Here is a 13,084-nt window from a genome sequence, read left to right on the forward strand (position 1 = left end):
GTGGTCTGTCCTATTTATGCAATATAAACATTATTTATATAGTAGTAATCTTTTTGTTGAAGATTTAGTTACAGTTACCTATTATGTTCCAGTTACTGAACTAGGCACTTTGAGTTATGAAATTTTCATTTTACCCATTTACAAATGAGGAAACTGATGATTACAGAGGTTATATTACTTGCTCAAGAGATTTAAATTCAGCTCTTACTTCAAAAGCCACAAAGAATGCTTTTTGTTAAATGTTTTACAAATAAAAGAATCTATAAACATTTATGTTCTGAAAATTTTTCTCAGCACTTTTCTAAAAGTAGCAGTATGCTGGTATTACTTAAGGGAAAACCCATGACATGAAATTCTGACATTTACTCTCAGATATTTTAAAGTTTCCTATAGTTTCTCTAAGACTTTTGCTTTGGACATTTAGGATTTTCCCTATATGATTTTAGGATTTCTCCCAAGAATTCAAGAGCCCCAAACTCTTTCCAGGTTAGAAATGTTTTGATTTGGGAAATTCAGACTTACTTATTTTCTTTTGTTCTTCCAGTATCAATTACAAATACAACATCTGGAATAGTGATGCCTGTCTCTGCAATATTTGTTGCTAAAACAATCTGAAAATAAATAAAAAGCTTAAAACATTTAGACTACTTTCAGCAATATACCATCATTTAAATTTCTTAAGATAGTTTGAGCTCATGAAATTTAAAAACTGAATTTCAATTTCAGTCACAAAAATGTATTCTATTTGCTATTATTATATAATTTTAATTTACTGTAGTTTTGTCAGCTTAGCTTACTAATTAGACTAAATATAAAATAAAAATTTTTATTCCAACAAAAATACCATTCCCCTAATTCTAGTCAATTATCTTAAAAATGACATAAGTAGGGGACCAGGCACAGTGGCTCATGCCTGTAATCCCAGTACTTTGGAAGGCTGAGGTGAGCATATCACCTGTGGTCAGGAGTTCGAGACCAGCCTGGCTAACATGACAAAACCAAAACCCCATCTCCCAAAACCCTGTCTCTACTAAAAATACAAAAATCAGCCGGGTATGGTGGCAGATGTATGTAATCCCAGCTATTTGGGAGGCTGAGGCAGGAGAATTGCTTGAACCCAGGAGGCGGAGGTTGCAGTGAGCTGAGATCGCACCACTGCACTCCAGCCAAGGCAACAAGAGCAAAACTCCATCTTAAAAAAAAAAAAGACATAAGTAGAATGGGAAACTGGACAGAGAATGGAGACAGCTTAGCATAACCCTTCACAATTATTAGGAAAAAAAAATCATATTAATGTTATCCTGGCTCTGTTACTTATTAGCTTTGGGACCTACCTAATGGTTTATGTACTATAAAAATTATCAGAGAGGATCTGCCTAGAGAACAATGAGAATACTCTGAGGATTTAAATATCCAGTCTCACATAACATAAATATTCAAATGCTTGAATTGTAACACTGGGTTCACTCTGATGATGGTAAGCTGCAGAACACTTGGAGTTGGCAATGTGCTATAAGGCACTTAATGTTAACAACTGTCTTTGATGATAAAAAGTTATACTGCCCTCATGAAATACTCTCAGGTAATAACATATAAATTTGCTGTACTGAATTTTACCTTCCTGACTCCTGGAGGAGGAAGTGTGAATGCTGCAGCTTGATCTTGGGTTGAAAGAATAGAATGCAGAGCTATCACTCTATATCTGAAAGTTAAAATCATAGTTCTTAGCAAGAGTTTCTCTTTAGAAGACACTGCAAAGAATAACAAAATTTATTTGCATATGACAAGCAACTTTAAGATTTTTTATTATGAAAAATTTAAACGTACACAAAAGCTTACAAAATTGTACAATGAAACCCCATATACACACATCATAGAGAATATAAACAAATTATATGGATAGGATTAAATTTTTTTAAATGTTCTATTGTTGAAGTTTATATGGTTTACTACAAAAGTAATAAACTATATTGGCCGGGCGTGGTGGCTCATGCCTGTAATCCCAACACTTTGGGAGGCTGAGGCAGGCAGATCACCTGAGGTCAGAAGTTCGAGACCACCCTGGCCAACACGGTGAAACCCCCTCTCTACTAAAAAAAAAAAAAATACAAAAATTAGCTGGGCCTGGTGGTGGGTGCCTGTAATCCCAGCTACTTGGGAGGCTGAGGCAGGAGAATCACTTGAACTTGGGAGGCGGAGATTGCAGTGAGGCAAGATTGCGCCAGTGCACTCCAGCCTGGGGGACAGAGTGAGACTCTGTCTCACAAAACAAAAATATATTAAAACATATAGTAAACAGCTGATTAAATATATATGGATATAAACTGCAAGTTTTTTTGGAGTTTTGCAGGTTTTTTTGGAGTTTTCAGTGGGTTAGCAGAAGGGAGTCACCATCTTACTTTTAATCACAGGATTCCCTCTACTTAATCATATTAAGAAGATGAAGCCTACAGGCAGTGGATCACACCTGTAATCCTAGCACTTTGGGAGGCTGAGGTGAGAAGTTCACATGAGCCCAAGAGTTTGGGACCAGCCTGGGCAACAGAGGGAGACCTTGTCTCTCTCTACGAAAAAATTTTTTAAAATTAGCTGGGCATAGTGGTGCATGCCTGTGGTCCCAGCTGCTCCAAAGGCTGAAGTGGGAGGACTGCTTGAGCCCAGGAGGTTGAGGCTGAAGGTGCAATTGCACCACTGCACTCCAGCCTGGGCAACGGAGAAAGAATCTGTCTCAAAAATAAAATAAAACGGAACAAATGCAGAATATAGTACCTAAAAATTTTTAGTAGGTAACATGTTATAATGGAAATGTTTAAAGAAAAAAAATCTTACTTCACCATAGGTAATTTTAACTAAAGGTGAAAAGACTTTGAAAACTCTGATCAAGGGTTTTAATGTACCATATATTTTCCTATTTTAAAACTACCAGGAATATAATGGAAATGTATAGTTACCGTTCAGAATAAAATCTTCTATCATTTGATAGAAGATCATACAACTGCTGAATATGAGCAAGCCCTGGTAAAAAGATCAATACTGCTCCTTCAATATTTCTGAATTGGGGACTTTTATCTGAAATTTAAAAAAAGATATAATATTCAAAATAAGAAGATAAGGAACAGCATATAAGATTTTAATAAGACATCTCCAGCTAGTAGAAATATTTTATCAAGTCAAATAGAAATAGAAATATACCTAAATATGCAAGAAGTTCCAAAATGAGATCCAGGTTGATTTTATAAGGATTCATATATAGAATAGCATGCTGAGTACGGCTGCTGTACTTTTGGTAAAATGGATTTAAATCAGCATTTGCTCCAGTCTGAACAGGGATGTATTCCTAAAAGAAATCCAACCAGAGGGAGCTAAATAAAAATATTAAGTATTTTTATAAGACAAAGAAGGAAAAGAGGTATTTGCATTCATTCAAATCTATATTTTTCTCATTGTCACCATTGCTATTTTGTTAAAATATAGGAGGAGTATAATTTTTAATAGTGGTGAGAGTATCAGAAAGTATCATCTTTCTTCTATAATTTAATGTCATCTAGCTCTTAGGTATAGCAAAACCTTTTATCTTGGCATATACAGAATAAAAGAATTATAGAAAAACATATTGTAATCATGTATGCATCAATCTGTGGCAACTAAAAAACAGCCAGGCCAAGAGAGGTCATAACTTTAATAAGTAGCTTGTACTTGCCTCATTCCTTCTACATTCTACTTTGGCTCCTGAATTCCAATCACATCTTCTGAAATAACTATACTTTTCTAAAGTCTTTCTTTAGTTTGTAATTTTTTACCTCTGGTGTTTTAGGGCAAGATTTTAGTTTTTGCTTTCTTGGTCTATCTGCTTAATTAAAAGATAAGTAACTTTAACTCTGTGTTTTCATCAAATTGGAAACATGCATGAAACATCATGGATATGACGAAAATGCTGGATCTATTATCACTGGCTAAAATGCAGGATAACATTGCTTTTGTGATATTTCTGAAAACACGTAATTGAGACTAACTTCCTAGGAAGAACGATGCCCTAGACAGCTTCACCATCTATCACTATCTACCTATCACTATCTTGCCTCTGCCCTGCTCCTGCCAGGACAAAGGCTAAGAAAACCAATGGCAAGGATCTAGATTTGGGGCTTGCCCTATCCTGACCACCTATGGTGTTAAGACGAAGTAGGAAAAAATCACTACAAATGTACTCCTCAATAATTGATCACTGTTATGAAATTGTTACAAGAAGTTGCTTCTAACTTGTATGGTCCTTGATTTTGTATGTGTATCTATATGGCCCAGAATAGTATGACAATCAAAGTATCACAAATCAAAGACTACAGTCTATGAAATAAAGATTAAAGAAATGACCTTTAAAATTTGCTCATTCTCAGACCTGTTCCTCATCTATCAAATTATAGTTGAATTCAGTGTGTTAACCATATGATTTTGAAACTCTTGTGGCAGGTTAGGCCCTGGGTATTATTATCTGATATCTTTCCAAATAGTTTCTTTTTACCTGATATTTTTTTATTCCCCCTGCTTTGCTTGTAACATTAATGGTTACTTCTTCTTCCTCTTCCAGAAATTTCTGACAATATTCTGAGTCTTTTTCCAGTACAAAGCCTGTTTCTTCTATTATATCTTCAAGATGAAAAACCTGGACAGAATAAGGCATATAAATGGGTGAATTCAAATTCATTTCAGTAAATATCATTTTAAAGAGAACAAGGGGATACCACCTTTTGAATGTCACCAAATGCTAATTTAGAATATTATGAAAAACAATTTTTTTAGTATTATTTGGGAATGAAGACTGGTTGACATAGAGGGATTGTCCCTTAAGTCTCAGGGCAAATTACATTATGAGATATATCTATATATACATATGAAACAGTTAAGTGTAGACTATATCTGCTGAACTGAAAAGGTAAGAATCAAGACTAGAATATGTAGAAAGGAAGCTTCAAAGACAACCCTAAATTTGAGGGGTGGGTGAAAAGGAGTTCCTTACTGCCAGGTAGCCACTCTTTTTTTTTTTCCTTCCTAGCCACTAGATGACCAGGGAAGGGTAGCTACTCTTAATCTGAATATAATGATTTTCATGTGAAAATAAAGTTTTATGTACTGTAGCCCTCAGGGCTCGAGTCAAAACCCTCCTTTCTCTCCTATCCAACCTCAGGCAAGGCAGTAGCAGCCATCTGATTCTTAAGGCTGTGTTTGGATCCTCTGTTGACTCATTGTACCTAGGAATAGTTCTGAGCTCAGACTACAAGGGCCCATCTCCTAGGGAAAGAACCTGGTGGGAATGTAGTTTCCGCTTATACACACATTATAAAGAAAATTTACCTCAACAGGATAACTTCTTCCTGAAATTCTGAGAATGGGGCAATGTGTGAAATAGGTAGAAAATTTTTCACTGTCCACAGTGGCACTCATTAGAATCAAGTGTAGATCAGAACGTTTCTGTAAAATTTCTTTCAAGATAATTAGTAGGAAGTCAGACTGGACACTTCTTTCATGAACCTAGTTTTATAAAGGGAATAAAAAAAATTCATCATATATTGTATAAATTCTAGTAAGAGGCTTAAACAATCAGACATCCAGATTTACTAAAAGTTATTCAATATTTAAGTACATTCAGTACATATGCGAGGAGGAAGAAGCTGTATGTTTTAAATGAAGCAGATCTTCAGAACTGAAAACAAAATCATTCTCTAAAATTGAAGCCACTGAAAATCAGCATATAGTGAACTAGATTAGCCATGACAGCATGACTCTACCCTGGGAGATGGTTTGCAAATCAGATCAGATATAGCTGATAAGGCCGGATGCAACCCTAAATTTGAGGGGTGGGTGAAAAAGGAATTTCTTATTGCCCCAGTAGCTCATGCCTGTAATCCTAGCACTTTGGGAGGCCGAGGCGGGCTGATCACCTAAGGTCAGGAGTTTGAGACCATTCTGGCCAACATGGTGAAACCCTGTCTCTACTAAAAATACAAAAATTAGCCGAGTTGTAGTGGTGTGCACCTGTAATCCCAGCTACCTGGGAGGCTAAGGCAGGAGAATCACTTGAACCCAGGAGGTGGAGGTTGCAGTGAGCCAAAATTGTACCATTGCACTCCAGCCTGGATGGGAGTGAGACTCTCAAAAAAAGAGAGGAAAAAAAAAGAGCTAATAAGAGTAAGATATATCCCAAATTTCACTTAGAAGCAAGAGTGACTCCTAAATCTCTGCCACTAATATAAAATTATACTGTCTATTTTTTACTTCCATATCTTGGGAAGTAAAGAAAATGAATGAATAAATAAAATAAAATAAAATAAAGAAAAAAAGAAAAGCTATACTGTCACTATTACAAGACAGAAGGTTCATCTACGAGGTAGAAAAAGAGGAATTAACTAGCAGGAATCTGACAGAATCTCTATCTCTGTCAGAGAAAAAGGGTTTTATGCGCTTGCAACACATGCATTTTAGGGAAGAGCACAGATGAGGTACACTGTCAGAACTTTAGTATCTGTTGACTGTGCGAATCTATCTTCCAACTTTCTGAACTGTGACTTATTTCTACTTTATTTTATAACAGATTTAGGGTAGCACAAAAGGATAAGGTATATCAAGATAACAAAACAGCCTTTATCATTCATTTGTTTGGAAGGGAGGCAGTGGGGGTTAAGTGTTCAGGCTCTGGAATCAACTGCTTGGGTCCAACTCTTGGCCACTTACAGTGTGACTTAGGGAAAGTCATTTAAGTATTCTGGGTCTATTTCTTCTATAAAAGGAGAATACAAATAATGCAAACTTCAGAATTGTGACAAATGAGATAATACAAAGCCCTTAGAATAGAGTCTAACAATAAGTACTCAGCATTGTGCTAGATGCTGGATTTTAAAAAGCAACCAAGAGAGTTCTCTTCCTTTAAGAGTTTTGGTGTAGTAAGAAGATATTGTATAGGATGGTTTGAAATTATATATGAAAGACAGCTAACCCAGATGGTCAAGAAGCCTACTAAGACAAATGCCACTGATGCTGAGGACTGAGGGATGAGTATGAAAAGAAAAAGAGGAGGAAGAAATGGCACAAAAAAAGGAGAAAAAAGCGTTTATGTCAAGTGACACAGCGTGTATGAATTCATGGTAGAAAGAAGGATCATACTAACTTTCAGAAACTGGAGAAACAGAAACAATGACTTGAGCATGGGATGGGACTCAAGAGATAAAGCTGTTAAGATACTCAATAAACTGCCCTGTAAGGCCTTGTAAACTGTGTTAAGGAGTTATGACTTTATCCCAGTGAGTTAGGAAGGACAGTGATTAAAGCATTTTAAGGCAGAAGAATCATGTGGTCTGAGTTTTATTTTGAAAAGGATAATCCTTTCTAAAATGTGGAAAATGTAGTGGTGGAGAGCAAAACAAAGCAGGAAGTTTAATTTATTAGAGGCTTTTGTAGTAATTAAAGAGATAACGGTGGCCTCTCCACGGTAACTCCAATGAATACAGAGAAAAGTAAATGTACTTGAGAAAGGCAAAATAGAAGGACTAGGTGATTGGATTCAGGGGATGTGGGAGAAAAAAGGAAAAATCTTAGATGCTTTTACTTTGGTGGTTTGACTAGGTGACTCGGGATCATTCAGAAATCCAGAAGAGAGGAGAAGGGGCAAGTTATAAAAGATTAATAGGGAGGAGAAATGTTGAGTTATGGAACTGCTGAGTTTGGAGTTCTCGAGACTGAAAGTATCTAGAAGGTAGCTAGATATTTAAGTCTGAAGCGCAGGAAAGAAATCTGATGGATGACACAGATCTGGAAAACTTCATCAGATAGATGGTAATTTATACAAATAAGAATTTTTTTGTTTGTTGTTTTGAGACAGGGTCTTGCTCTGTTGCCCAGGCTGGAGCGCAGTGGTGCTATCACTGCTTACTGGAGCCTTGACCTCCCAGGCTCAAGCAATCCTCCACCTCAGCCTCGCAAGCAGATGGAACTATAGGTGAGTAGACTGGACTACAGGCAAAAGCCACCAAACGTAGCTTTTTTTTTTTTCAGAGAGGAGGTCTTTCTATATTGCTCAGGCTAGTCTCTTGGGCTATGGCCTCAGCCTCCCAAATTGCTGGCATTATAGGTGCAAGCCACTGTACCTGGCCAGATTTTTTTTTAAAAGGAAAAAAATAAGGATAGAAAATAAAAAAGAGCAAATAAAAGTGCATACTACCAAGTATACTTGGTATAGATGGGCAGAAAATCTGGCTGTAAGCACACTAGCAGCCATCAAGAAAATCTACTCAATTCACATACTGACTACAAACTAAAATCACACAATTCCTAATATTAAGGCCAGAAGGAGCATTGTCCTGACTATCTTCATAAAGAGGGTCCTGTATAATGTCATGGACATCTCTTACAATAAATATTTAACATGATGATGAATTTCACTTCTAGGCTTTTTTTACTTGCTGTAGTGTCTAAGAGGCTGATGATATCACATTGAAGCTCAGTTCAGTTAACTGTGTCTACAAATGGCTAATACAAAACCATCAAAGAACACAACTTCCTGAAGTTAGTCTGGTTTTTAGAGTTCATCCTGATCTATTTTTACCAAGTAATTTTCTGGTAATAATTTGGGGTTGGACAGAACTTATTAACTGCTACAGATATTTCGACTTACTTAACAGTAAGAATTTCTCACTATAAATATATTGTAGTTTATTTTAAGAATGGTAATAAGAAAAAGAAAAAAAATAGAATTTTGGCTCATGTTGACCCTTGATGATACTGATTTTAATCTAAGTCTTGGTCATACAAAGCCACAATTTTGACATCTTACCCCTTTTCCCTTCCCACAGGAGCCCATGGGCCAGATAAAGCAGCCATTCAGCCTCTTTCTCTTTGACATCTTAGTGATAAAAGTGAAACCATCCCTCTAAACTTTATAAAATTAATCAAAGAAGAAAAACATAAACTAAGCTTGCAGCACATTGAGCATTCATCATTAGGTCTGCTTGTTCTCTGACCTGCTTCTTCATAGTAGTTCACTGCCTATTTTCCTAGAATCACACAGACCCTAGATTGAAGCTCCCCTTAATTGCTCTATAGATAACCTGAATATTATAAAATGCTAAGTTTTACATTTGAGATATTCCTTCAGGTTCTATGTACCAGTGAAACTACTGACTCAAAGCTGATCTGAAGGACCCCACTGAGGCCAGCTGGTATGAAGGACCCCACAAAGAGCTGACTCCCCAAAGAATGCAGTTTCTACATCCTGATAACTTTATCCCTTTACCCTGACCAATCAATGACCCAAATTTTCCAGTCCCTTGCCCTACAAAATCCCCTTAAAAGCCCCAGGCCATAACTTCTCAGGGAGATAGTTTGAGGGTCTCCTCATCTCCTTGCTTGGTGCCCTGCAATCATTAAACATTTTCTGTGCTGCAAACACTGTCTCAGTGCATTAGTCTGTTACTGCACAGGCAGCATACAAACCTGTTGGTCAACAGTACAATGTTCTCTCACATTATGGAATAAAGACTCCTTAGATAAAAATCTCTATCATTTATTACCAAAATATTTATTTTAAAATATCTTTACTCAAACTTATCCAATGAGAGGAAAATAGCTAAATAAATTATGGGTCCACCCCAATCATATGTTAGTATAAAGCTACTTTTAAAAATCATGTTTTTGTTGACTAATGTGAAAGAATTATCAAATAAATACACATATTAAATATATACATATATAAATATAAATTAAGGGCTAACATTGATTTTTTTCTGGATCATGAAATTATAGATACTTTTTCTTTTCATTTTTCTACCTTTCTATGGTTCTAATAATTTCTAACAAAAAGGGGGAAAAATAACCCAATAAAATAGATAGTCTATTAATCAAAAATCAATGAATGACTCAACCTTCACTATTGCTTTCTGAACTTAGAGAATCAACAGACATTTACAAAAACTTTATGTTGGGGGGATTTTTAATTTTATTTTCTGAATAAAAGGAATGCTATATATCTTATCTGCTCTTGAAAAATTATACACAAGCAAATTAGTTTATATACACTAGGTTACTATGGCATAATTATAATGTGAAACCTTTAGTGTAATTCAATGTAAATGTGCATTCAAATTTGATTCAAGTTATATCTACATAGAAAGTGATATAGTGGTGAAGACTTCTTTTAAGAATTCGAGAGATCCAAGATGGCTGATGATTAGCAGCTCGGGCACGTACCTCCCAGTGAAAGCGCAAAGAACGAGAGGACGCCACACTTTCAGACGCATATTAGTTGCTCACGGACCAGGAGATTCCCAGTGGAGGAGCTCCACGGGTCGCCAGGGCGACTCTTGTGGCCGGCGTGGCAGTTTTGCTGGTGCCTTAGCACGCCAGTTCTTGGTGCAGAGTCCGGAGATTCCGGGCAGAAAAGCACCATCAATCTTAACACCGCTGTTTTGGCCGGCGCAGTGGACTGCTCAGATTTCGGCGCAGGGAATCAACAAGTTGGACGTCAGAGACCCAGTTAGAAAGTCGGTAATTATAAAGACGACAGACGGACAAATATATAATGAAGGGAAGAAACCAGCGTAAAAAGGTAGAGAATACTCAAAATCAGAATGCCTCTCCCTCTACAGGGGATTGCAATTCCTTATCAGTAACGGAACAAGGCTTAATAGATTACACGTGTGTTCCAATGACAGAAGCAGGTTTCCAAACGTGGGTGATAAGAAACTTCTGTGAATTAAAAGAACTTGTTCTAACCCAATGCAAAGAAACTAAGAACCTTGAAAAAAGGTTTGACGAAATGTTAACGGGAATGGACAATTTAGAGAGGAATATAAGTGAATTGATGGAGCTGAAAAACACAACACGAGAACTTCGCGAAGCATGCACAAGTTTAAACAGTCGAATTGATCAAGCAGAAGGAAGGATATCAGAAGTCGAGGACCAGCTCAGTGAAATGAAACGAGAAGACAAGAATGCAGAAAAAAGGATGAAAAGGAATGAGCAAAGTCTCCAGGAAATATGGGACTATGTGAAAAGACCTAATTTACGTTTGATAGGTGTACCTGAATGTGATGAAGAGAATGAATCCAAGTTGGAAAATACTCTTCAGGATATCATTCAGGAAAATTTTCCCAACCTGGCAAGGCAGGGTAATATTCAACTCCAGGTAATACAGAGAACACCACAAAGATATTCTTCAAGAAGACCAACCCCAAGGCACATAATTGCCAGATTTATTAGGGTTGAAATGAAGGAGAAAATACTAAGGGCAGCCAGAGAGAAAGGTCAGGTTACCCATAAAGGGAAACCTATCAGACTTACAGCAGATCTCTCAGCAGAAACCCTACAAGCCAGAAAAGAGTGGGGACCAATATTTAACATCCTTAAAGAAAAGAACTTTCAACCCAGAATTTCCTATCCAGCCAAACTAAGCTTTATGAGCGAAGGAAAAATTAAATCTTTTGCGAACAAACAAGTACTTAGAGACTTCACCACCACCAGGCCTGCTTTACAAGAGCTTCTGAAAGAAGCACTATACATATAAAGGAACAACCAATATTAGCCTTTCCAAAAATATATCAAAAAGCAAAGAACTTTAACACAATAAAAAATTTACATCAACTAATGGGCAAAACAGCCAGCTAGCATCAAACGCCGGTATTAAACTTATATATATTTTAATTGGATAAAAAGCCAAAACCCATCGGTATGCTGCATCCGGGCCCATCTTACATGCAACAATACACAAAGACTCAGAGAGAAGAAGGAAGATTTACCAATCAAACAGAGAGTAAAAATAAACTAATAAACAAAAACCAGGAGATGCAATTCTCGCCTCTGATAAAGTAGACTTTAAAGCAACAAAGATCAAAAGAGGCGAGGAATGACATTACGTAATGGCAAAAGGATCAATGCAACAAGAAGAGCTAACGATTCTATAGATCAACAAGATAGAAAATTAACAAGGATATTCAGAACTTGAACTCAGACCCAGAACAAGTAAACTTAATAAACATTTATAGAACTCTCCACTTCAAATACACAAAACATACATTACCACCTCACACCTATTCCAAAGGTGACTATATAATTGGAAGTAAATCACTCCTCAGTAATCGCATAGCATTTCATAGGTTTAAATTAAATATTGGTTGGCTGTTTGTTATCTTCTTCCCTTATTCCTTCCTGACTACATCATTAAGTATAATTATCAGTATAAAAGAGGTTTTCAATACCCATTACTAAATTGCATTCTAGCCTGGGCAAGAAAGCAATACTCCCATTCTCTCTCCCTCTTTCTTTTCCTTCTCCCTCCTCCCCATTCTCTCTCTCTCTTTCTCTTCCTTTTTCCTATTCTCTCTCTCTTTCTCTTTAAAAAAAAAAAAAAAAAGAATTAGAGCAGATTCTTTAACAACTACATGTAATAGTTGAGAGGCAGTATACTGTTAATACAGACTGAAGCTAAATTGCCTGGGTTTGAACCCCTAGCTATGAAATTACTGGCTTATGAAAACTTGAGCAGGCTAGGATATGACCTCTCTGTACCTCAGTTTAAAATAAGGATATCTGCTTTACTGGGTTACTGGAAGAATTAAATGAATTCACTGCCTATTGTCCTATGTGTGTGTGTGTATATATATATGTACATATATATCACAAATGGTGAAATCTCGTCTCTACTAAAAATACAAAAATTAGCTGGGTGTGGTGGCATGCGCCTGTAATCCCAGCCACATGGGAGGCTGAGACAGGAGAGTTGCTTGAACCCAGGAGGTGGAGGTTGTAGTGAGCCAAGACTGCCATTTGTGAAATATATACATACACACATACACACACATTATATATAATCCTTTGAACAGCATTATGCATATAGCAAATATTATATAGTATTTATTAAATCAACAGGAGATACATTTGTTACAAGAAATTATTATATGTAAAGTATATAATAATTTAGTAAGAAAGAAAATGTTAGCTAGTATTAGGAGTAACATCTTTTTTTTTTTTTTTTTTTTTTTGAGACGGAGTTTCGCTCTTGTTACCCAGGCTGGAGTGCAATGGCGCGATCTCGGCTCACCGCAAC

General features: G+C 36.5%; 1 protein-coding gene across 2 annotated transcripts in view; it reads right to left on the reverse strand.

The window, feature by feature from the left end:
• DHX29 (DExH-box helicase 29) overlaps window positions 1-13,084 on the reverse strand; it is a 54,661-nt gene that overhangs the window by 15,737 nt on the left and 25,840 nt on the right. For both annotated transcript variants that reach the window (XM_012457303.3, XM_064375979.1), the window contains exons 13-18: window positions 5,347-5,523; window positions 4,517-4,657; window positions 3,193-3,337; window positions 2,952-3,069; window positions 1,618-1,702; window positions 523-611 (exon numbers count right to left, since the gene is read on the reverse strand). In XM_012457303.3, coding sequence (XP_012312726.2) covers window positions 523-611; window positions 1,618-1,702; window positions 2,952-3,069; window positions 3,193-3,337; window positions 4,517-4,657; window positions 5,347-5,523 — 755 coding nt within the window. The remainder of the gene's footprint in view (window positions 1-522; window positions 612-1,617; window positions 1,703-2,951; window positions 3,070-3,192; window positions 3,338-4,516; window positions 4,658-5,346; window positions 5,524-13,084) is intronic.

The sequence above is a fragment of the Aotus nancymaae genome, unplaced genomic scaffold (assembly GCF_030222135.1).
Source record: "Aotus nancymaae isolate 86718 unplaced genomic scaffold, 86718_ANA_hifiasm-v0.15.2.pri h1tg000014l, whole genome shotgun sequence".
Taxonomy (NCBI): domain Eukaryota; kingdom Metazoa; phylum Chordata; class Mammalia; order Primates; family Aotidae; genus Aotus; species Aotus nancymaae.